Source organism: Rhinopithecus roxellana, chromosome 9 (assembly GCF_007565055.1).
Source record: "Rhinopithecus roxellana isolate Shanxi Qingling chromosome 9, ASM756505v1, whole genome shotgun sequence".
In the NCBI taxonomy this organism is placed as follows: domain Eukaryota; kingdom Metazoa; phylum Chordata; class Mammalia; order Primates; family Cercopithecidae; genus Rhinopithecus; species Rhinopithecus roxellana.
In genome coordinates, this window is record NC_044557.1 from 109094648 (window position 1) to 109116122 (window position 21475).

General features: G+C 53.0%; 1 protein-coding gene across 2 annotated transcripts in view; it reads left to right on the forward strand.

Moving 5' to 3' along the window:
* BMP1 (bone morphogenetic protein 1) overlaps window positions 1–21475 on the forward strand; it is a 50567-nt gene that overhangs the window by 22291 nt on the left and 6801 nt on the right. The window contains exons 9-18 of one of the 2 annotated variants that reach the window (XM_010365357.2): window positions 5364–5466; window positions 7362–7478; window positions 7747–7892; window positions 8027–8222; window positions 8861–8986; window positions 10085–10245; window positions 10626–10806; window positions 15193–15318; window positions 20228–20355; window positions 20675–20888. In XM_010365357.2, the coding sequence (XP_010363659.2) occupies window positions 5364–5466; window positions 7362–7478; window positions 7747–7892; window positions 8027–8222; window positions 8861–8986; window positions 10085–10245; window positions 10626–10806; window positions 15193–15318; window positions 20228–20355; window positions 20675–20888 (1498 nt within the window). Of the gene's footprint in view, window positions 1–5363; window positions 5467–7361; window positions 7479–7746; window positions 7893–8026; window positions 8223–8860; window positions 8987–10084; window positions 10246–10625; window positions 10807–14511; window positions 14877–15192; window positions 15319–20227; window positions 20356–20674; window positions 20889–21475 lie in introns of those variants that run through there. The other variant, XM_010365358.2, reaches the window with a different exon arrangement.

The window sequence follows — 21475 nt, forward strand, 5'->3', positions numbered from 1 at the left end:
GAGACTCCATCTCAAAAAAAAAAAAAAAAAAAAAAAACAAACAAACAAAAAACCATCTCCTCCTGATAAAGGTATGAGGATTAAACAAATTATTATACATAAAGTCCCTGGAGTAGTACCTATCACATAGTGAGAACCCAACTAATGTTAGCTGCTGCTATCTTTCCTATATTCCTAATCTTTTAATTTTATTTAATTATTTTATTGTATTTTTTAGAGACAGAGTCTTGCCCTGTTGCCCAGGCTGGAGTGCAGTGGTGTGATCTCAGCTCACTGCAACCTCTGCATCTCGGGTTCAAGTGATTCTCGTGCCTTAGCCTCCCGAATAACTGGGACTACTGGCACGTGCCACCACACCCGGCTAATTTTTATATTTTTAATAAAGATGGAGTTTCGCCATGTTGGCCAGGCTAGTCTCAAACTCCTGACCTCAGGTGATCTGCCTGCCTTGACCTCGCAAAGTGCTGGGGTTACAGGCGTGAGCCACCACCGCGCCCAGCCCAGTCCCTAATCTTTTTTTTTTTTTTTTTTTGAGACAGAGTCTCGCTCTGTCGCCCAGGCTGGAGTGCAGTGGCCGGATCTCAGCTCACTGCAAGCTCCGCCTCCTGGGTTTACGCCATTTTCCTTCCTCAGCCTCCCGAGTAGCTGGGACTACAGGCACCCGCCACCTTGCCTGGCTAGGTTTTTGTATTTTTTAGTAGAGACGGGGTTTCACCGTGTTAGCCAGGATGGTCTCGATCTCCTGACCTCGTGATCTGCCCATCCCGGCCTCCCAAAGTGCTGGGATTACAGGCTTGAGCCACTGCGCCCGGCCCCGTAATCTTTTTAAATGAAGAAATCCTGGTCCACTTCCCCAGGAACCCTATTTCTCTCTAATTCCAGGATTCTAGTCTTAACCATTCCAAATACCAAAAAATCTTAAGCAAACTTCATTTTACTAGCAAAGTTAACATTTATTGAGTGCTTACTCTGTGTTGGGCACTTGTAAATTTTGCACATATACGAATTGAACTCCCTTAAGGAGGCAGATAGTATCATCATTACCCTCTTATAAAGAAGGACATGGAGGCACAGAGGAACTGGTTGATGGGCCTAAAGATCATGCAGCTAGGTCAGATTGAAGCCAGACAGTGAGTCACCAAGGGGCAAGATGCTTAACTGGCACACTGTGGCCAGAAGTGAGGTGTCCTGTTACTTCTCCCCTGCCAGCATGCAGCAAGCTTGAGGAGTATTTCCTATATTCAGGGTGCACCAGGAGACTCTGCACCCCATATTGAATCCTCCCAACTCCCCAGTGAAGCCATTATGATCATTTCCAGTTTTGGGTTTGTTTTGTTTTATTTTGTTTTTTCTGAGACAGAGTTGCTCTGTTGCCCAGTGGTGTGATCATGGCTCATTCCAGCCTGGACCTCCCTGGCTCAAGTGATCCTCCCACCTCCACCTCCTGAGTAGCTGGGACCACTGGCATGTGCTATCATGCCCGGCAAATTTTTTAATTTTTTTGTAGAGATGAGGTCTCACTATATTGCTCAGGCTGGTCTCAAACTCCCAGGCTCAAGCGATCCTTCTACCTCAGCCACCCAAAGTGCTGAGATTACAGGCATGAGCCACTGCACCCGGCCCCATCTCAATTTCAGACAAAAACACTGAGGCTTAAGGAAGCCGAGCCACAGGCCCAAGTCACCAGCCCGGAAGCGGTGGGGCTGGCCAGGCTTTCTCTGGCAAAGGGCATTGCCCCTGCCACCACAGCACAGCTGTTTCCACATGACAGAAGCCAATACAACTCTTAATTTGACACCTCCAGTCTCAATATAGCCATCACTGGGCCTCTCTGTAGCATGCCTCTCTCGGCCACTGCAGGTTTCTTCCTCCTGAGTGATATGACCTCTGTTTCCTCCTGCTTCTTTGGAGGTCTCGGGTGGGTGCTCTGGGGTTCTGCCAGCTGGGCGTGGTTTCTTCCTCAGCAGCTTTGACATCATCCTCCCCAGACACAGCCAAGGCTGCTTCTAAGGATGAAGGAAAGCGGCGCTTGTCCTCAGCACAGCTGCTGAGCAGAACTGCTTGGCAAGCCCAGGGAGGCCACGTGGAGGAGTGGTAGAGGGTGTGAGTCAGGAGCCAGAGCGCCCTCACTCGGCCCTCTGCATCCCTTCTTCCATCCAGCAACTCCTTTGTTTTTGTTGTTTGTTAGAAATACAAATAACATATGCACACAGTAAACAAACTTTTTGAACAATCTAGAAATGCGTAAAATAACAAGTGAATTTTCTCCCCTAGACCCTCCTCCAGATCCCACTCCTCACAGGTGACTAAGCACTGGTAACACTTTCTGGTATCTCCTTCCAGACCCTTCTAGGTATACATGTGCATGTAAGCATGGATGTGTATATATGTATGTATATATATACAAGACAAAAAGGAATTGTATGCACATGTATATGGTCTTTTGCAATATACCTTGCACTCAGCAATGAATTGTGCCCGCCCGTTCCGTGCCAGCACTCAGTCATTTTTATGGCTGCTTAGAATGCCATTGTCTTGATTTCTGTCAATTTAATTATTGAGTCGCCCCCTGCAGGTCTCTACTGATAGATACATAGATATAGATATAGATATAGATATAGATATAGATATAGATATAGATATAGATATATAGATATATATACACACATACACACACATATCTTATATATTATATAATATATCTTATATATCTTATATAATATGTATCTTATATATTATATAATATATATCTTATACATTATATAATATGTATTTATATATAAAAATAAAACCAAATTTCCATTCAGTGAGCCAGCACAATCTTGGCTCACTGGAGCCTCAGCCTCCTAGGCTCAGGCGATCCTCCCACTTCAGCCTTCCTAATAGCTGGAACTACAGACACATGCCACCATAGCTGGCGAATTTTTAAATTTTTCTAGAGATGGGGTCTCACTATGTTGCCCAGGCTGGTCTCAAACTCCTGGACTCAAGCGATCCCCTTGCCTCTGCCTCCCAAAGTGCTCGGTTACAGGTGTGAGCTACCATGCCTGGTACACATTTGGTCATTTCCTAAAAAGTTAAAAGATTAGGTGATGAGACACCATCTACTCCATCGCAAGAGCTAGAACAGACTTGCGTCTTCAGAGTTTCAAAATGCCAGGACTTATCATAGTAACAATAACTTTTGATGACGATAATAATAACCAAGAGTAATATATAGTGGGCTTTTCTTTATTTTATTTTGTATTTTTTTCGAGACAGAGTCTTACTCTGTCACCCAGGCTGGAGTGTAACAGCGTGATCTAGGCTCACTGCAACCTCTGCCTCCCGGGTTCAAGTGATTCTCCTGCCTCAGCCTCTCAAGTAGCTAGGATTACAGGTGCATGCCACCACACCTGGCTAATTTTTTTGTATTTTTTTGTAGAGATGGGGTTTCACCATGTTGGCCAGGCTGGTCTTAAACTCCTGACTTCAAGTGATCCACCTGCCTTGGCCTCCCAATGTGTTGGGATTACAGGAGTGAGCCACCACGTTCAGCCTATAGTGTACTTTTCAAAAACATGATCTTACTCAATTATATCACAGAATACCACAATTAATAAAAGACCCCCCAAATAAATATAGTTAAACTCTTGTAAGAATTTTTTAAAAAGAATAGAAGAAAAAGGAGGGGCTGTGGAGCTAAGCTGGGTAAGGAGAGAGAGTAGATGGGGGTGACCGGCAGTGGCATTGCCCTAGGTGCAGTGGCTTGAAGGTCGTAGTGATGAGAACTGAGGGAAAGACTGGGAACTGAATGGAGAGTGGAGCCCTAGAAACCGAGATTGTGGAGGGGCAGACAATTCTTGATGAAGCCGGCCTGCAAGTCGTGACGTGTTGGTGTGTGGCCGGGAAGGTCCAGAGAGGTGGAGAGAGGAGGTCACAGAACTGAGCAGCCAAGAAGTGGGAAGGGTTCTCTAGGCGGATATTGGAATCACCAGGTATTCTGATAGGGCCCATGTCAGAGTGACTGGCAGCCAGGAGCTCCTCCCCGACTAGCCGGTTGACCCTGGCTACAGACAGCAATTGTCAGTGCCCACCTTGGAATCTTTTTCATCCTGGCCTCCACTCTGCCTCTAACTCTCCAAGAAGGTACAAGGGAGGCAGACTGTCCCCTTCTCTAGTGGAGAACCCAGCTCTCCCAGAGCGGGAGACCCCTGAGACCATCGAGTGTTCGCTGCACTGGCCTCGCAGGTCACGGCGAACACATCCCTGGAATCCCTACTTGTTGGAACTCTGAATACATGACAGGCTTTGGGCCCACTCTGGAACCTACCGAGGAAGTGGTTTCCCCCTGGAAATGGAGGGAAACTGTTAAACTCTCTACCTGTTAAAATGCCCATCTGCTAAGGAGAATTGGTACTCACCAAGGTGTCACATTCCTCCAGTAGCGAGCGAGCATTTCCTGAGCTCGGAGCCTGAAATGAGGTGCTCAGGACAGACAGTGCCTGTGGCTTGGAAGTGTGATGTCAGGGTAGGGACTCTTCTCCCCATTGCACGCAGGACATAGCAAAGGTTCAGAGGTTATGTGGTTTGCTTGATAACTCACAGCAGGAAATGCAGAGTGGAGATTCACACCCAGGCTGTTGTGACTGGAGTCTGAGCTTTCTCATGCGTATGTCTCATCCCTCCCTAAGCTGGGAGCTCCTTGAGGACAGGGACAGATTCAGATCTGGTGTCCTCTCAGCAGTTAGTGTGTCCCCCCGCCCAGAATCAGCCTTCAATAAATGATGGGGCCGGGCGCAGTGACGCACTCCTGTAATCCCAGCACTTTGGGAGGCTCAGGTGGGAGGATAGCTTGAGTCTGGGAGGTGGAGGCTACAGTGAGCTGTGATTGTACCGTTGCACTCCAGCCTGGGTGATAAAGCAAGACCCTGACTCAAAAAAATAAAATAAAATAAAAAGTGATGATTAGTGACTCAGCCCTTCTTTCCCCCTGCCTCTCCTCTTGGGACCCTTCGTCCCTACTTCAGACCCCCCAGTACCCTCAGGCAGCCCTTGGCCCTTCCTCCCGCTGTGGAGACCAGTTCCTCTTGAAGGTGTTGTGGGTTGTGTTATCTAATTGACTATGAAGAGAGCTGGAGCCAGGGGTTCTACCCAAAGTGATGGCTTCTCCTCCTCCTGGGCCTTCTAGGAAGAAAGCTGACCATACGCAGACCACTGTGGAGGAGGGGCGGTTCTGTGCCAGCAGCTCCTTTCGGGAGCCCGTTAACTCTCACCCAGGGTGACCTGCCTCGCGTAAGGCAGGCGGTGGTCATCATGGGGCTGACAGAGGGCCGGTGCGATGTTCAGGGCAGCTTAACCTTCTTCCTCCCCTGTTGCCTTAGATAATCCTGAACTTCACATCCCTGGACCTGTACCGCAGCCGCCTGTGCTGGTACGACTACGTGGAGGTCCGAGATGGCTTCTGGAGGAAGGCGCCCCTCCGAGGTAACAGCACCAGCCACCCCCTGCCCCCTCCATGCTGATTCCCTCTCTGAACCACCCTCATCACACTCTTCATCTCCCTCCAGGGCCCAACACTGGCCAGGGATGACATCCTGGTGTGGGAGCCAGGAGTCCTGGCATCATTAGTCCCAGCTAGCTGCGTTGCTCACTTGCTGTGTGACTTTAGGCAAGTCCTGTCCTCTATCTGGACTTCAGAGTCCCCAGTGCAGTCTTCTGGGCCTCCCTGTGAAGTCGGCTGTCACCCAGTGGGTGCAAGGAGTCATCGGAATTGACTGAGAGAGACAGACAGGCTGTTCTGTGCATCCACGTGGCCCCAGGCTCTCTTCCTCATCTGGGCACTTTCACAGGCTCCACTGTTTTTTTCTGTCTGCCCTTCTGGTTTTTGAGTGCCCACAGTGCAGCCTGGCTCAAAAGAGAGTCATCATAACCTGCCAGCCCATCTCCTAACTAACTCACTGCCGAGGGCTGCACAGTGGGTGCCGTGGCCCGACTTTGTTTGCATAGGATACTTTGTCCCAAGGAGGGTAGGGGGCAGGAGGTGAGTCAGTGGGAATAAGTGGGTCAGAAGCACAGAACAGAAGGTGCTTTAATGAACCTAGAATTAGGGCAAAGGGAGGCAGGTGATCCTAGAGGGTATTTGCAGCAAGCCCGAGGAGCTATATGAATCTCCTCCTAGCTGGACATGATCATAAGGAGCTCAGGACCACTCTGTGGGCAACAGAGCCTCTTCTCCTCAGCCTGCGCCTAAAACAGCCAGACAGATCTTGCTAACCTCTATTTTCACCCCAGTTTCCGATATTTAAATATTTCTTTTTGGTCACTCAAAGCAGCTGGCCTCACAACACTTCCTCTCGCAGACGTGTTAGGGTTTTCCAAGACGGGAGTTTCTTTTTCATAACTTACATTCCTGGGCCAGCACCCTCTGTCCCTTACTGAATGTTGGGAAACACCGGCCTTATTAGGAACACAACTCATTCCTAGTTGATTCTTGACTACAAAGAATTCCACAGATGGCCGACCTCATCCACTTATGTTGATTCTTATTCATTTTTATTTCAAAGTGGACATTTTCTGATGTAGTCCCCAGATTCTGGGATTTATTTAGGGTCCTGGGGCATCCCTGGCATTCGAACAAATAAAAGCATGTCTGTGGGGGCAGTTTGTAATGTGTAAAGAAGGTCATGTTTATTTCTGATTATATTTCTGATTTTATTTCTAATTTGGTCTCTTCTTTGCGTAGAGATCAAATAAGAAAAGGTAAATAATGATGGTAATATGCTCTTTAGAAAGGTAAATAGAACACATATATAGTTGGACATTATAAAGATCTACCTTGGCCACACCTGAAATCCCAGCACTCTGGGAAGCCAAGGTGGGTGGATCACCTGAGGTCAGGAGTTTGAGACCGGCCTGGCCAACATGGCAAAACCTCATCTCTACTAAAAATATGAAAATTAGCTGGACATGGTGGCAGATGCCTGTAGTCCCAGCTACTTGGGAGGCTGAGGCAGGAGAATTTCTTGAATCCAGGAGGCAGAGGTTACAGTGAGCTGAGATCGCACCACTGCACTCCAGCCTGGGTGACAGAGCGAGACTCCATCTCAAAAAAATAAAATAAGATAAAATGAAAAATAAAGATCTACCTTTCCTCCTAGAAATAGACTCATATCCTATCCCTCAAGTGGTCTGTGGCTCTCCAAAGTCAAGCTGGACTTTGGACCAGACAGAAGCCAACCGGAGGGTGTACAGTCTTGAGAATGTGTGAAGTAGGGTGGCCACAGATCAGGGCCCAAGCACCCACGCCTCCTGGAGAGGTGGGGCCTCTATAGGGGGTATCCTCGGGGTTCACCACTCTTTCATCCACACTGTCTGTGCAGGCCGCTTCTGCGGGTCCAAAATCCCTGAGCCCATCGTCTCCACTGACAGCCGCCTCTGGGTTGAATTCCGCAGCAGCAGCAATTGGGTCGGAAAGGGCTTCTTTGCAGTCTACGAAGGTACTGAGGAAGGCGGTGGGCAGGAGGGGTCAGATAGGAGGTCTCTGGGCATCCTAGAACATCCCTCCTGGCACCTGAGGGGCAAGACCGTGGGTCCCCAAGGGAAGAAGCAGAGAGAATGATGGGATTGCCTGGGACTGGGGGGTTGGTGGGGAACTGAAAAGCTGGGGGACGTGGGAGGGACTGGAGGAGTGGGGAAAAGAGCTCCCCAGCAGGGCAGAGCATGCTGACTCACCACCCCTTCCCACCCTATCCTGTGTCCCCACAGCCATCTGCGGGGGTGATGTGAAAAAGGACTATGGCCACATTCAATCACCCAACTACCCAGATGATTACCGGCCCAGCAAAGTCTGCATCTGGCGGATCCAGGTGTCTGAAGGCTTCCACGTGGGCCTCACATTCCAGTCCTTTGAGGTAGGTCATCGGCCCTGTGATCTGACATTTGAATCCTGCAGTCGCTCCCTGGGACAGCTGCCTCTCTTTGGGCTCCCTGGGGGTGGGTCTCTGGCAGCCAGAGCCCCTTCCACTGATGAAGCCTCAATGCCTAGATTGAGCGCCACGACAGCTGTGCCTACGACTATCTGGAGGTGCGTGACGGGCACAGTGAGAGCAGCACCCTCATCGGGCGCTACTGTGGCTACGAGAAGCCTGATGACATCAAGAGCACATCCAGCCGCCTCTGGCTCAAGTTCGTCTCTGACGGGTCCATTAACAAAGCGGGCTTTGCCGTCAACTTTTTCAAAGGTGCCTCCTCTCCTACTCTCCCCTGCCCCAAGTTGCTCCGTGACCTTCATTCCTTCTTCATTCACTCATTCAACACGGAGACTCTAGCAGGCATATGGATGCCAGTGAGACCCCAGGGATGTGCCCTTAAGAAGCTCAGGGCTAGCTGGGGAGAAGAGGTCCCCCAATGTGGATTAGAGGCAGGACCTGCTGTAGGACTCAGGGAGGAAAAAAGGCAGTTGGAGGTTTTTTTTTACCTGTGTGACCTTGGGCAAGATATTCTCCCTGAACCTCAGTTTCTCATCTGTAAAATGGGCACAGTAACAGTCCGTCCGCCACAGGCTTCACATAAGGATTGATGGAGAAATGAAAGAGGGGTCCTTAGTCAAGGAACAGCACATGAGAGATACCAGCCCAGTCCATGTGCTCAGAAGGAAGGCTCTGTGGGGTCCCTCTGTGGGGTTCCAGCCACTGGGGAGCTGGGTGGGTCTTGGGGCTGAGTGGACAAGTGAGGCTCACAGCCAATTTCTTCCCTTGAATGGGGGTGAGGGGTGGTCATAAGAAGCATGAGGGACCCTGGACTTGACTCCCAAGCAGAGGTGGGAAGAGCGACCAGGCCCCTGCCTGGGGTCTGTGACACCCTTTCCTTCCCACCACAGAGGTGGACGAGTGCTCTCGGCCCAACCGCGGGGGCTGTGAGCAGCGGTGCCTCAACACCCTGGGTAGCTACAAGTGCAGCTGTGACCCCGGGTACGAGCTGGCCCCAGACAAGCGCCGCTGTGAGGGTGAGTGCCCCCAGACTGCCTCCGACCCTGTTCTCTCCCTGGCCCCAGCCCACCTGCCCAGATTTTTTTTTTTTTTTTTTTTTAGACAGGCTCTTGCTCTGTCACCCAGGCTGGAAGTACAGTGGCTCAATCTTAGCTCACCACAGTCTCCAACTCCTGGGCTCAAGCAATCCTCTCACCTCGCCTCCCAAGTAGCTGGGACTACAGGCGCACACCACCTTGCCCAGCTAATTTTTAAAACTTTTTTGTAGAGATGGGGTCTTACTTTGTTGCCGAGGCTAGTCTCAAACTCCTGGCCTCAAATACTTCTCCTGCCTCGGCCTCCCGAAGTGCTGCGATCAGAGGCTTGAGTCACTGCCAAGATTTCTTATGCCCTTGGACAGACCCCTTCCTGGAAAAGCTAGATGGATACCCCAACACTCTTTTCATAGCTCATGGATAAGAACTACATGTCACATTGCAACCCCAAGAACACACTGTCCCCTGTAGGCTGCATTCTGGCTTTGGGTTTCTTTTGTTTTTTCATTCCTGTGTGGTTTTTTGGGTTTTTTTTTGTAAATGACCATCTTGACCTGCTAATTGATATCACCACCCACTAAGGTGTTATGATCTACAGGTTGGGAAACCCCTGTTGTGGGACAGGCACTGTTTCTGCCTCTCCACGCGTGGTCCTGAGATGCTGGGGACAGCACTCTGAGGCTAATGGCTCCAGCTCACTAGGCCAATCTTGCCGTGCCCCTGAGCCGCTCCCTTTCCTGCACCTCCCAGGACCGCCCCTCCCTAAACTGCTTTCCCTGAGCCCCTCACTCCCCTCACTCCCTCTTGGCAGATCCTTGGCCTGTTCATTTGCAGAGAAGATAGAAATGGCCACACTTATGACCCCTTAGTTCCCCCACTCCTCCCTACAGGCTCACCCCTGAAGACACCGAACCCACCCTGCCTCCTCCCGTCTGCCCCAGAGGGACCAGACACAGGTCCCTGAGCCTTGGGGAATCCACAGGCTCCCCATCTTCTCCTTACTGCTTCCCAGCCCACGTCTCAGCCCTTTCCCATGGCAGGGGCTCCCCGCAGATGATGCCACCTTCCTTGTCCCTGCAGCTGCCTGTGGCGGATTCCTCACCAAGCTCAACGGCTCCATCACCAGCCCAGGCTGGCCCAAGGAGTACCCCCCCAACAAGAACTGCATCTGGCAGCTGGTGGCCCCCACCCAGTACCGCATCTCCCTGCAGTTTGACTTCTTCGAGACAGAGGGCAATGATGTAAGTGCCCACCGGGGGCTGAGGTGGGACAGGAAGCTGTGAGGCGTGGGCATTCAGCTCGATGCCTGCTTCATGTCCTCTGAGAGCAGGCCCAGCAGAAACACTCTGCAAATGTCAAGGAGAGACTGCTCTCAGCTCGGGAAACACAGGAGGGAGGGCCCCGAAGGGGGTGGAGGAACATGTGGCAAGTGGGAGGAAGTGTGGAGGGGTGTGGAGCAAGGGAAGGCTTAGGGCTGGCTTGGGGAGCACAGGAGGATCCAGTGATGGGGAGCAGCTAAGTCAAGGCTAAAGGATGTGCAGAGCAGAGAGCTTCCCAAGGGCGGAAGTAGTCAAGAGAGGCTTCCTGGAGGAGGCAGGCCTGGAGCTGGGCTCCCCTGCAGGTGTGCAAGTACGACTTCGTGGAGGTGCGCAGTGGACTCACAGCCGATTCCAAGCTGCATGGCAAGTTCTGTGGTTCTGAGAAGCCGGAGGTGATCACCTCCCAGTACAACAACATGCGCGTGGAGTTCAAGTCCGACAACACCGTGTCCAAAAAGGGCTTCAAGGCCCACTTCTTCTCAGGTATCCCCGGACTGCCCAGCTCCTAGCCCCGCCTCTCCTCGGAGAACAGTGCTCCCTTTCTCCCTGCCCCTGCACCCCTGTACTCCCCAGACCTCCCTGGTGCCAGGCAGGCAGAGTCTGCCCCCTGCTCCCCACCACTTCCCTCCCCCATCAAGCCAGCCCTTCTGATATCCAAATCCCATTATTCCTGAGCCCTCAGGGTTGTAATGACTGGGGCCTGAGGATGGGTAGAATATAAGCATTCAGAAATCAGCACCCAGAAGCGAAGAAAAGGGTATTCCAGGTGTCAGGAGCTGTACAAGCCAAGGCCTGGGAGAGGGCAGGTCCTAGGAACAGGCAGTTCAAGAATGTGGGTGGATGGAGGAGAGGCAGGTGTTTGCCTTGGACTGTGTGGGGCAGAGTTTCTGGCAGTGGCAGACTTCTAATCAGACCCTCTACAAGCCACATAGGTTCATACTGGGGCCTTCAGAAAGATGAGTCGATAGGTTCACACTGGGGCCTTCAGAAAGATGAGTAGTGGCTGGGTGCAGTGGCTCACGCCTGTAATCCGAGCACTCAGGGAGGCTGAGGTGGGAGGATCACTTGAGCCCAGGGGTTCAAGACCAGCCTAGACAACATAGCAAGACCCCATCTCTATAAAAAATTTTAAAATTAGCAGGGTGTAGTCATGTGTGTCTGTAGTCCCAACTACTTAGGAGGCTGAGATAGAAGGATTGCTTGAGCCCAGGAGTTTGAGACTGCAATGAACAATGATCTCATCACTCACTCCAGACCCTGTTTCTAAAAATTTTTTTTAAAAAGGAGAAGGATGAGTCACCTGCTTCCTTCAATACCAAAGCCTTGGGACTCCGCTGAGCCAGTGGGCAGGAACTCAGATCCAATTAGCACATGTTGATTGACAGCTGCCCCACCTAAGGCCTGGGCTCCAGTCCCTTGGCCTCATTTGGGCCTTTGATGGCCCCATCTTCGGGTGGTCTCAGGGGTGATCAGCAGCCCCTGGCCCAGCCTCTCTGAGCTGATCCTCCGGGTCCAGGAGATCTCCCCTTCTTTGTGAATCACTCATCCCTTCACCCTGGGGTGAGGCTGTAAGGTAGCTGGTGGTCCCCAGAGGTAACAGGACACAGGCCCATGCAGTGAAGGGTATGAATGGAGTGGAGTTGGGGAGAGAGGGAGGTCAGGGTCTGGCTGGAGCAGGCCCATGGATCCTCACTCCGAGCCTGCCTGCTGGGCTGGACAGGGAATAGGCAGGAAGGCAGGATGCCCACGGCTGAGTCCATGCTGCCTTCCTTCTCCCCTCCTTCGCCCAGGGTCCTGCATCCTCAAGCCCCCTCTGTGGCTGCCCTGCACCCCTGCCTGACCCCTGGATGCCATGCACCTGCCCCTGCACTGGCTCCCTGCTTGGCACTGCCAGCCACCCTGCTCTGCCCGTTGACCTCCTACCCCCAGCCCCCGCTTGCTGAGACCCTCCCCATGCCAAGCCAATTTCTTCCTTCCCTGTGCCCACCTGGGACTCCTAAGAGGTGCTCGCCAGAGGGCTGAGAGGATGTAACACCTGCTCAGGGGCAGGCTCTGCCCCGGGAAACCATTACCTGCTTACTCTCGTCTCTTTCTGCCCTTCTGTTGCTCCAGTCTTGGAGGGGGCAGGGGACCGACACTCACATCTGTCAGGCCTGGAGTTACTGCTCTACCCCATGCCCCGGTCGACACTATGCCCGCCCCACCCTCAGCCCTGCACAGAGACACACACGCCCACACGCACACACATGTGCACACACATTGCCCCACCGCACAAGAAACCTGCAGAGGACCCCCACTGGGGGCATCGAGGCTCAGCCCTCAGGGCCTGGGGCATCTGACTCTGGCCCCCGAGAAGGGGGGCTATTTGGACTTTTGGGACACCCACCGAGGAGACCCTAAGCCAAGAAGGAGAAGAAAGAGCCTGAAGACCTTCAGTCTGACCCCTGCCACCTTCCGGGGCATTTGGGCACTGTAGGGTGAGTGCCACCTCCTTGCTTGGGCCCATGCCCACCTCCTCCACCCCACCCCCCTGCAACCTGCTCCCCCCAGCTCCCAGGTGAGGCTGCCCACTCCTGCCCCGGACACTGAAGCAGGACTCACTTTCCCCCACTCATTCATCCAGCCATTCACGTACCTGTCCATTTGCATTTGGCAGGTGTAATTTTACCCCTGCTGTGTACCAGGCACTGGGCTGGGTTTCTAGGGCACACATGTGAGGAAGGGATGGAGCGAAGACTTTGCTCAGTCTGTAAGCCGGGTCCCCCAAAGCTTCTAGCACAGTCACTGGAGATGTCCTCAGTGAACCCCAGGATGGCTTGCAGGGTGCCCTTCACCCCCACATTTTCTGCAGGGCTGATTCAAAGGCAGCTCATGGAGGGCTGTTGATCAGGCCCCCTCTGATGTGTTAACTGAGCAAGAACCCTTGAGAAGGACTTGGGGACTCCACCTCTTGGCCTGGGTTCCTATGGCCCCTCGGGGTCTAGCCTACCTGGTCATGGGTTGGAGAAGCAGGGCCTTCTGGAAGCCGATGTTCCAGCCCTTGGGCCCCCGTCCTGATGGGGATCAGGAATAGGCCCCCTTGCACAGATCCCCGCCTGGCCAGTTCAATGCCAGCAGGCATCTTTCCACCTCATGGTTCATCTCGGGAATTCTGGGAGTCCACTGGGATCCCTCACCTTCTTCCCTGGATATGCCCGCTTCTATGCCATGCACACCATCCCCCAAGTGACCACAGACAGACCTGAGTGTATGTGGCTGTGGCACACACACCCGTGACCATGTGCACTTCTGTGCTTTGGGGCACAGATTGTGTGTTTGTCGTGTGAGTGTATGTGTGGGTCTCTGACACGTGGCCGTTGCCCCTCTGCGAGCCATCTGCTAATGAGCTACATCTCTGCCTTTACACATGACGTTGTATCCAGGTCTAGGTGTCCATGCACCTGTGTGTGCAGATGTGTCCTGTCCCTGGGTGTGTCTGTGCCTGTCTGTGCGTTGATATCTGTGTGTGCCTCCTCACACATAGGTGGGAGTGCAGAGTGTGTATTCTTTGTATGCACCTGTACACAGGCTGGGCGGGCAAGTGAGGATGTGTGTGTAGTTGGCTGTGTCTGTATCTGTATTTGCATGGTGTATTGGAGCTGTGTGTCTGTGCATATGTGGGTAGTGTATACCATGTGCATATGTATGTGTGTGCCTGTGGACCAGCACCTGTGTTGCCACATTTGGGTAACAGTACATCCATGCACTGGGTCTGCAGGTGTATTTGTGAGTGTGTGTGTCTGTCTAACACACTCTGTAGATGTTGCCGCCTGAATGAGAGCCAGAGTGGAGCTCTCCCAGCCCTTCCCAAGTACTGCTCCCCTCCACCGACGACTCCCCAGTTCTCTCCTTCCCTGATGCAATGCACACCTAGTGGGCTATGCGTGCCGTCCCTCCAGGCCTTCTCCTGCCACAGGCTCTGTCTCTGTCCCGTCGCTGTGCCTTCTGCCCCTGCTAACCCAGCCCTCCGTGCCCTGGCTGCGCCCAGACATGGCCACCCCGCATGTATGTCCGCCTGCCCTCCCGTCCCACCCTGCCCTCGGACCCACCTCGGAGGCCCTGGGTCTGGTTTTCACTGCTGTCCCTCCCTGGCCCCTGCCCTCCACCCCCACCCCTTGGTCCCTGTTCTCCTTCTCTCTCTCGTTTCAGAAAAGAGGCCAGCTCTGCAGCCCCCTCGGGGACGCCCCCACCAGCTCAAATTCCGAGTGCAGAAAAGAAACCGGACCCCCCAGTGAGGCCTGCCAGGCCTCCCGGACCCCTTGTTACTCAGGAACCTCACCTTGGACGGAATGGGATGGGGGCTTCGGTGCCCACCCACCCCCCACCTCCACTCTGCCATTCCGGCCCACCTCCCTCTGGCCGGACAGAACTGGTGCTCTCTTCTCCCCACTGTGCCCGTCCGCGGACCGGGGACCCTTCCCCGTGCCCTACCCCCTCCCATTTTGATGGTGTCTGTGACATTTCCTGTTGTGAAGTAAAAGAGGGACCCCTGCGTCCTGCTCCTTTCTCTTGCAGTCTGCTTGTCCATGTGTCTGTTTTTCCACTTGTCCATCTGTCCAGTAAGCAGGTAATGGTGACCCATGCTGGTCCGCTCGGACCCCCGTCCTCCTCTCCCCACAGCTGGGCCCCACTCAGCTGGTCCTGCTGGACGCCCCTTTGGACCCCCTTGTCGCCTGGCCTCCCACTCCCCACCGCCTGGCCTGGCCAGCTCTGGCCAGCTGTTGCTCTGTCCCGGTGGGAGAAAGCCCAGCCAGGCCTCCACTTCCCCTGGGGCGTCCAGACCTCAGCCCTGCACAGACCCAGCGTCTGCCCTTATTTGCTCCCCTGCAGACAAGGACGAGTGCTCCAAGGATAACGGCGGCTGCCAGCAGGACTGCGTCAACACGTTCGGCAGTTATGAGTGCCAGTGCCGCAGTGGCTTCGTCCTCCATGACAACAAGCACGACTGCAAAGAAGGTACGGGCTGCATGCCAGGGGCGTCTGGGCTTGAAGGACCCGCTGCTGGCAGTGGAAGGCCAGCGGGTCATCTCTGTCGGCCTCCGTTTAGATTCTGGGGCCCGAGTGATCTCTGAGGCCCCATCGTTCCCCCTCCTGCAATGTCACACGCTCACTTCTGTTGCCCACATTAGGAGAGGAGGAGCTCACGGCTGCTTCGAGGCTTCATTTTCAGACTTTTCTAGTTTGCGCTTCTTAAAATGTCCAAGTCTCTTTGTGACTTCCCACTGGCACAGAGGCAAGAAAGGATAGTGGGTAAGAGCACAGTCTCCAGAGCCAGGTGGCCTGGCCCAGCCCTGCTGCTTCGCTAGCTGTGTGCCTTTGAGTGACTCTTTACCCTCTCTGTGCCTTGATTTGCTCCTGCGTAAAATGTAGATAATAATAATAGTACCCACCTCAGAGGGGCATTGGGAGCTTGACATGCCCCAAGCAGGGCCTGGCTCACCGCAAGCACAGTGGCATCTGTTACCATTATCGGTCACACTTATAACCCCTGGGGATGCTCAGAACAGGGCCACTGCCTTCCTGGCAGTGAAGCCCTGCACACATTTAAAAATAGCTCTAGGCCAGGCGCGGTGGCTCATGCCTGTAATCCCAGCACTTTGGGAGGCCGAGGCGGGAGGATCTCTTGAGCTCAGGCATTCAAGACCAGCCTAGGCAACATAGTGAGACCCTGTCTCTATTTTATTTTTAAACAGGTTTTGAAACTAAAAATAAAGTAAAATAGGCCGGCGCAGTGGTTCACACCTGTAATCCCAGTACTTTGGGAGGCTGAGGCGGGCAGATTGCTTCAGCCCGGGAATTAAAGACCAACCTGGGCAACGTGGCGAAACCCCATCTCTGCAATAAATACAAAAAATTAGCTGGGTGTAGTGGTGCATGCCTGTAGTCCCAGCTACCCTGAAGGCTGAGGTGGGAGAATCACCTGAGTCTGGGGAGGCTGAGGCTGCATGAGCCGAGATCACACCACTGCACTCCAGCCTGGGTGACAGAGTGGGAAAAAACAAATAAAAATATAAATAAATAAATAAAGCAAAATAAAAACAGCTCTCAGGGCATCACCAGCCTGGGTGACAGACTGGGAAGAAATAAATAAATAAATACATAAAGCAAAATAAAAACAGTTCTCAGGGCATCACCAGTATCCCCTAATACCTCCTGGGACTTGATACCTCACAGGCCCGCTCTAAGTCAGGGATTCCCCTGTGGCCCTTGCCTGCTGGGTGTGTCCAATCCCAGCAGCACAACATAGACTTGCCACTACCACTGAACGTCTGTGTGACTTTGGGTGAGTCACTCAACCTCTCTGTGTTTCAGTTTCCTCATCCATGAAATGATAAAAAATGATAGGACCGGGCGCAGTGGCTCACGCCTGTAATCCCAGTACTTTGGGAGGCCAAGGTGGGCGGATCACTTGAGGTCAGGAGTTCAGGACCAGCTTGACCAACATGATGAAACCCCATCTCTACTAAAAATATAAAAAATTAGCCGGGTGTGGTGGCACGCACCTGTAATCCCAGCTACTCAGGAGGCTGAGGCAGAAGAATTGCTTGAACCTGGAAGGCAGAGGTTGCAGTGAGCCGAGATCATGCCATTGCACTCTAGCCTGGGCAACAGAGCAAGACTCCATTTCAAAAACTAAAATTAATAAAAATGACGCCTACCTTGCAAGGTACTAAGCTTTATAGACATGGCTCTGAGCCCTTAGCACCATGCTTGGCAAGTGATTCTTCTTACCCTGGTTAGGTTGACAACCCAGGTATAAACAGATGCGCTGCTCACAAGCAGACACAGAACCGAAGGCCTCAACAATGAACCAGTGGACAGTCGAGGGCTTCCAACCCTGTGACCTCAGGCTTCCCAAATACACAGTTCCTGAGTCATGGAACTAGCTAGAGGGGACCTTATACTGATGTTGTCTAAACTGTATTCTGCCTCTGTACTCCCTTGTGTCAAAAGATGGTTTGGTAAAAAACAGAATCCATAAAATACCCAGGACAAGGGTGAAGCTCCTGGAGAAGATGGACTGTTTACCTTTCCATCTGCTGATTCACCTAAGAAGCACGTGTGGTTTCTTACTCAGGTGGTAGGTTAATTACAGATCCCTAAGCATTTCCTGATTCCTACAGAGGACCCAGCACTTTGCAAAGATCTGTAGGGAATTCAAGACAGGAGCCCCTCTATTCCCATGGAGATTGCAGCCTAGCTGGGGAGAGACATGGGTGTGCAAGGAACACAGGGGGCATGGCAGGCCAGAGCGCAAAAAGGGAGGGCAGGGGGCTGTGTGAACTCACTGATGGGTAATTGTGACAGCTCATGGTTCAAGTGTGGGTAGACAGGAGCTTCACCTGCCTCCACCAGGGACTTGCAAAGGCCCTGTTTTCGGGGCTCTCGTGCTGTATCTTGCCCATCCTTTTCCCCACCAGCCATAGTGCCTGGCCGCCTCTTTCCCCAAGTGAAACCTGTCCGATGACATGATCATGAATAATGATCATCAGCTTTTAAATTTGAGTTGGGGCCGGGCGTGGTGGCTCATGCCTATAATCCCAGCACTTTGGGAAGCTGAAGGGGGCGGATTGCCCGAGCTCAGGAGCTCGAGACCAGCCTGGGCAACATGGCAAGCCTGTAGTCCCAGCTGCTTGGGAGGCTGAGGTGCAAGAATTGCTTGAACCTGGGAGGCGGAGGTTGCAGTGAGCCAGGATCACGCCACTTCACTCCAGCCTGGGCAACAGAGCAAGACCCTGTCCACCCCCCGCTACAAAAAAAAAAAAAAAAAAATGAAAATCGAGTCGGGGAAGCCATGCTTTTCAGAGGCAGAAGTCAGATTGCCGTGGATTGAGGAGATCAGATCAGCAGTGAGAGTGGCTGTAGCAAGTGTTCCGGAAGGCAAGCTGGAAAGAAAAGGAGAGAGGATGGGCTGTAGCTGGAGGGGCCTGGGAGAGCTCTTTCAGGATGTGTGAAGGTTCTGAGGCTGCAGAGCTGAGGGAGAGCGTGAGGCTGGATCATTTGTGGTGTGAGGGTTCCCAGGTGTAAGCAGCAATGAGCTGCAGCTCCCGGAAGGGCAGTCCATCCTGACGGGGAGGAGGGACACTTGAGGCTGCAGGGCAGCAGGGCAGGTGGGTTTGCAGGTCGGAGTCCGGAGGTTGAAACCATTCATAGTGGAGGGCCCTGGCTTTCTCAGGAGATAGGAGAGAGGTGGTCTACCACTGGGAGCTGACACAGTAGCTTGAGGACGAGGCTGGATGTTTGCAGCAGTTACTAAGGAGGTGAGAGATGGAGCTGGTAAAGGCCAAATCCAAAGAGTGTCAAGTGGTCTGGGGGCCCAGGTGAGGCTGGAGCCACAGGTGGGGTTTTCTAAGATGGTGCTGTGCAGAACCGGAGATGCAGGGCCACGCAGGGTGCAGAGGAGCAGGCTGGGTGGTCAGCCCTGCAGTCAGTTAAGTCAATCGAGGAGGAAATACTGGGAGAGAATAGAAAGATCAAGACCCTGGAGGTCTCTCTAAAATTAAGAGGCCAGCCGGGCACAGTGGCTCATGCCTGTGACCCTAGCACTTTGGGAAGCTGAGGCAGGAGGATCGCTTGAAACCAGGAGTTTGAGATCAGTGTGGGGAACATAGTGAGACCCCATCTCTACAAAAACTAAAAATGAAAAAAATTACCCAGGTGGCATGCCTGTAGTCCCAGCTACTTGGGAGGCTGAGGCAGGAGGATCACTCGAGCCTGGGAGCTCAAGGCTATGGTGAGCTATGATCGCACCACTGCACTCCAGCCTGGGTAGCAAAGTGAGAACCCGTTTTTGTTTTTGTTTTTTAATTTTAATGAAGCCGAATGACCATGGTCAGGAAGGTGGGTCCTGAGCACCCCAAGGAACAGGAAGTGGCCACAGAGGGGTGATGTGTTTGTGATGTGGAGAAACAGTGGATGATGACAAAGCCCTCAAGGAACTGAGAGGCTGTCTTGGGTGGACCATTATGTGTCTGTTGACTTCACCTGGGAGGGTAGCAGGAGTGGGGGTGGGGAGAACTGAGTCAGGTGTCAAAGTCCCCTGTGACTGTCCAGGCTGCTGGAGATCAGTGGATGACAGCTTCAAGAAGGGGCACAGGTCAGCCGGGTGCAGTGGCTCATGCCTGTAATCCCAGCACTTTGGAAGGCCTAGGCAGGTGGATCACTTGAGGCCAGGAGTTCAAGACCAGCCTGGCCAACATGGTGAAACCCTGTGTCTACTAAAAATACAAAAATTAGCCAGGTATAGTGGCTCACGCCTGTAATCCGAGCACTTTGGGAGGCCAAGGTGGGCAGATCACCTGAGGTGGTGAGACCAGCCTAGCCAACATGGCGAAATCCCATCTCTACTAAAAATACAAAATTTAGCCAGGCATGGTGGCGCATGCCTGTAATCCAAGATACTGAGGAGGCTAAGGCAGGAGAATCGTTTAAACCTGGGAGGTAGAGGTTGCAGTGAGCAGAGATGACAGCACTGCATTCCAGCCTGGGCAACAGAGCGAGACTCCATCTCAAAAAGAAAAAAAAAAGAAAGAAAAAAAGAAAAATGGAGAGGCACAGGTGATGTGACCACTGTGCCCCAATACCTACAAAGGTCCAGGAGTTGTCCAGGGGAGCCTGCGATGGCTGCTTCATGAGTGCTGCCATGTGGGGCCTCACTCAAGGCTCTCGTAGGAATCAGGCAGCTAGATTTTCCCCAGACACAGATAAACTCATGAAAAATAAATGATGCCTGCCTGCCATCCATTTCATAAATGGGACAAGAGATGGAAGGAAGGAGGGGGGCAGGAGGGAAGGGCCTTCCCCGCAGGAGGCATTGGAGCTTGGGGTCCCTCTCTATCCCCTTCCGTCACTCGCTTCCCTGCAGCCGGCTGTGACCACAAGGTGACATCCACCAGTGGTACCATCACCAGCCCCAACTGGCCTGACAAGTATCCCAGCAAGAAGGAGTGCACGTGGGCCATCTCCAGCACCCCCGGGCACCGGGTCAAGCTGGTAAGGGGCCCCTTCCCACTCCTTATGTGGTGTGGCCACCCCCGGTCAGAGGCACTGCCCAGAGCCGCATAGGCTGCAGGCTGAGCCCAGAGGCCTGCTATCCCCAGGAGACCCCAAGTCTGGCCTGGACAGAGCCCCTTTCCCAGTATAAGTTAGGGGCATCCCTGCCTTTGCCCTATTCCTGGGCCCTCCTTCATTGTCATCCCCAGCTGTGGCCGCTCCCATGGGTGTCCGTGAGGCCTAGGTTTGGGGCCCCCGTCCTCGCCCCACCTGCCCTCCAGGCAAATTTTTAATCTGTGCTCCTTCCTCATCCCCCTAGACCTTCATGGAGATGGACATCGAGTCCCAGCCTGAGTGTGCCTACGACCACCTGGAGGTGTTTGACGGGCGAGACGCCAAGGCCCCCGTCCTCGGCCGCTTCTGTGGGAGCAAGAAGCCGGAGCCCGTCCTGGCCACAGGCAGCCGCATGTTCCTGCGCTTCTACTCAGATAACTCGGTCCAGCGAAAGGGCTTCCAGGCTTCCCACGCCACAGGTACTGTCATTGGTTGTGGGAGTTTTCACTGAGCCTGGTCTCTAAGACGGGTAGAGTCAGGGGTTACAAAGCGGGTATGAAGGCATAGAGGGACTGAGCCCTGTGACCCAGGGCCGGGGGTGTGGGTGATGCAAACATTGTGTCCTGAGAACCAGGCCTGAGAGGCAGGGATAGGAGAATGTGGTTAGGGATTAGGATGGCAGTGATGACGATGGGCAGGAGAGGTTAGGGAACTCAGGGACAGAGAGGAAGGCCCCCAGAGGTCCCCCTGAGAGCATGCTGGCCACTGCAGCAGCCCAGCCACACACCAACTCTGAAATATACTCTATTCATTCTCCAATATTTATTTATTTATTTATTTTTATTTTTATTTATTTTTTATTTTCTGAGATGGAGTCTTGCTTTGTTGCCCCGGCTGGAGTGCAGTGCTCTGATCTTGGCTCACTACAACCTCCACTTCCTGGGTTCAAGCGATTCTCCTGCCTCAGCCTCCTGTGTAGCTGGGATTACAGGAGCCCGCCACCATGCCCAGCTAATTTTTGTATTTTTAGTAGAGACAGGGTTTCGTCATGTTGGCCAGGCTGGTC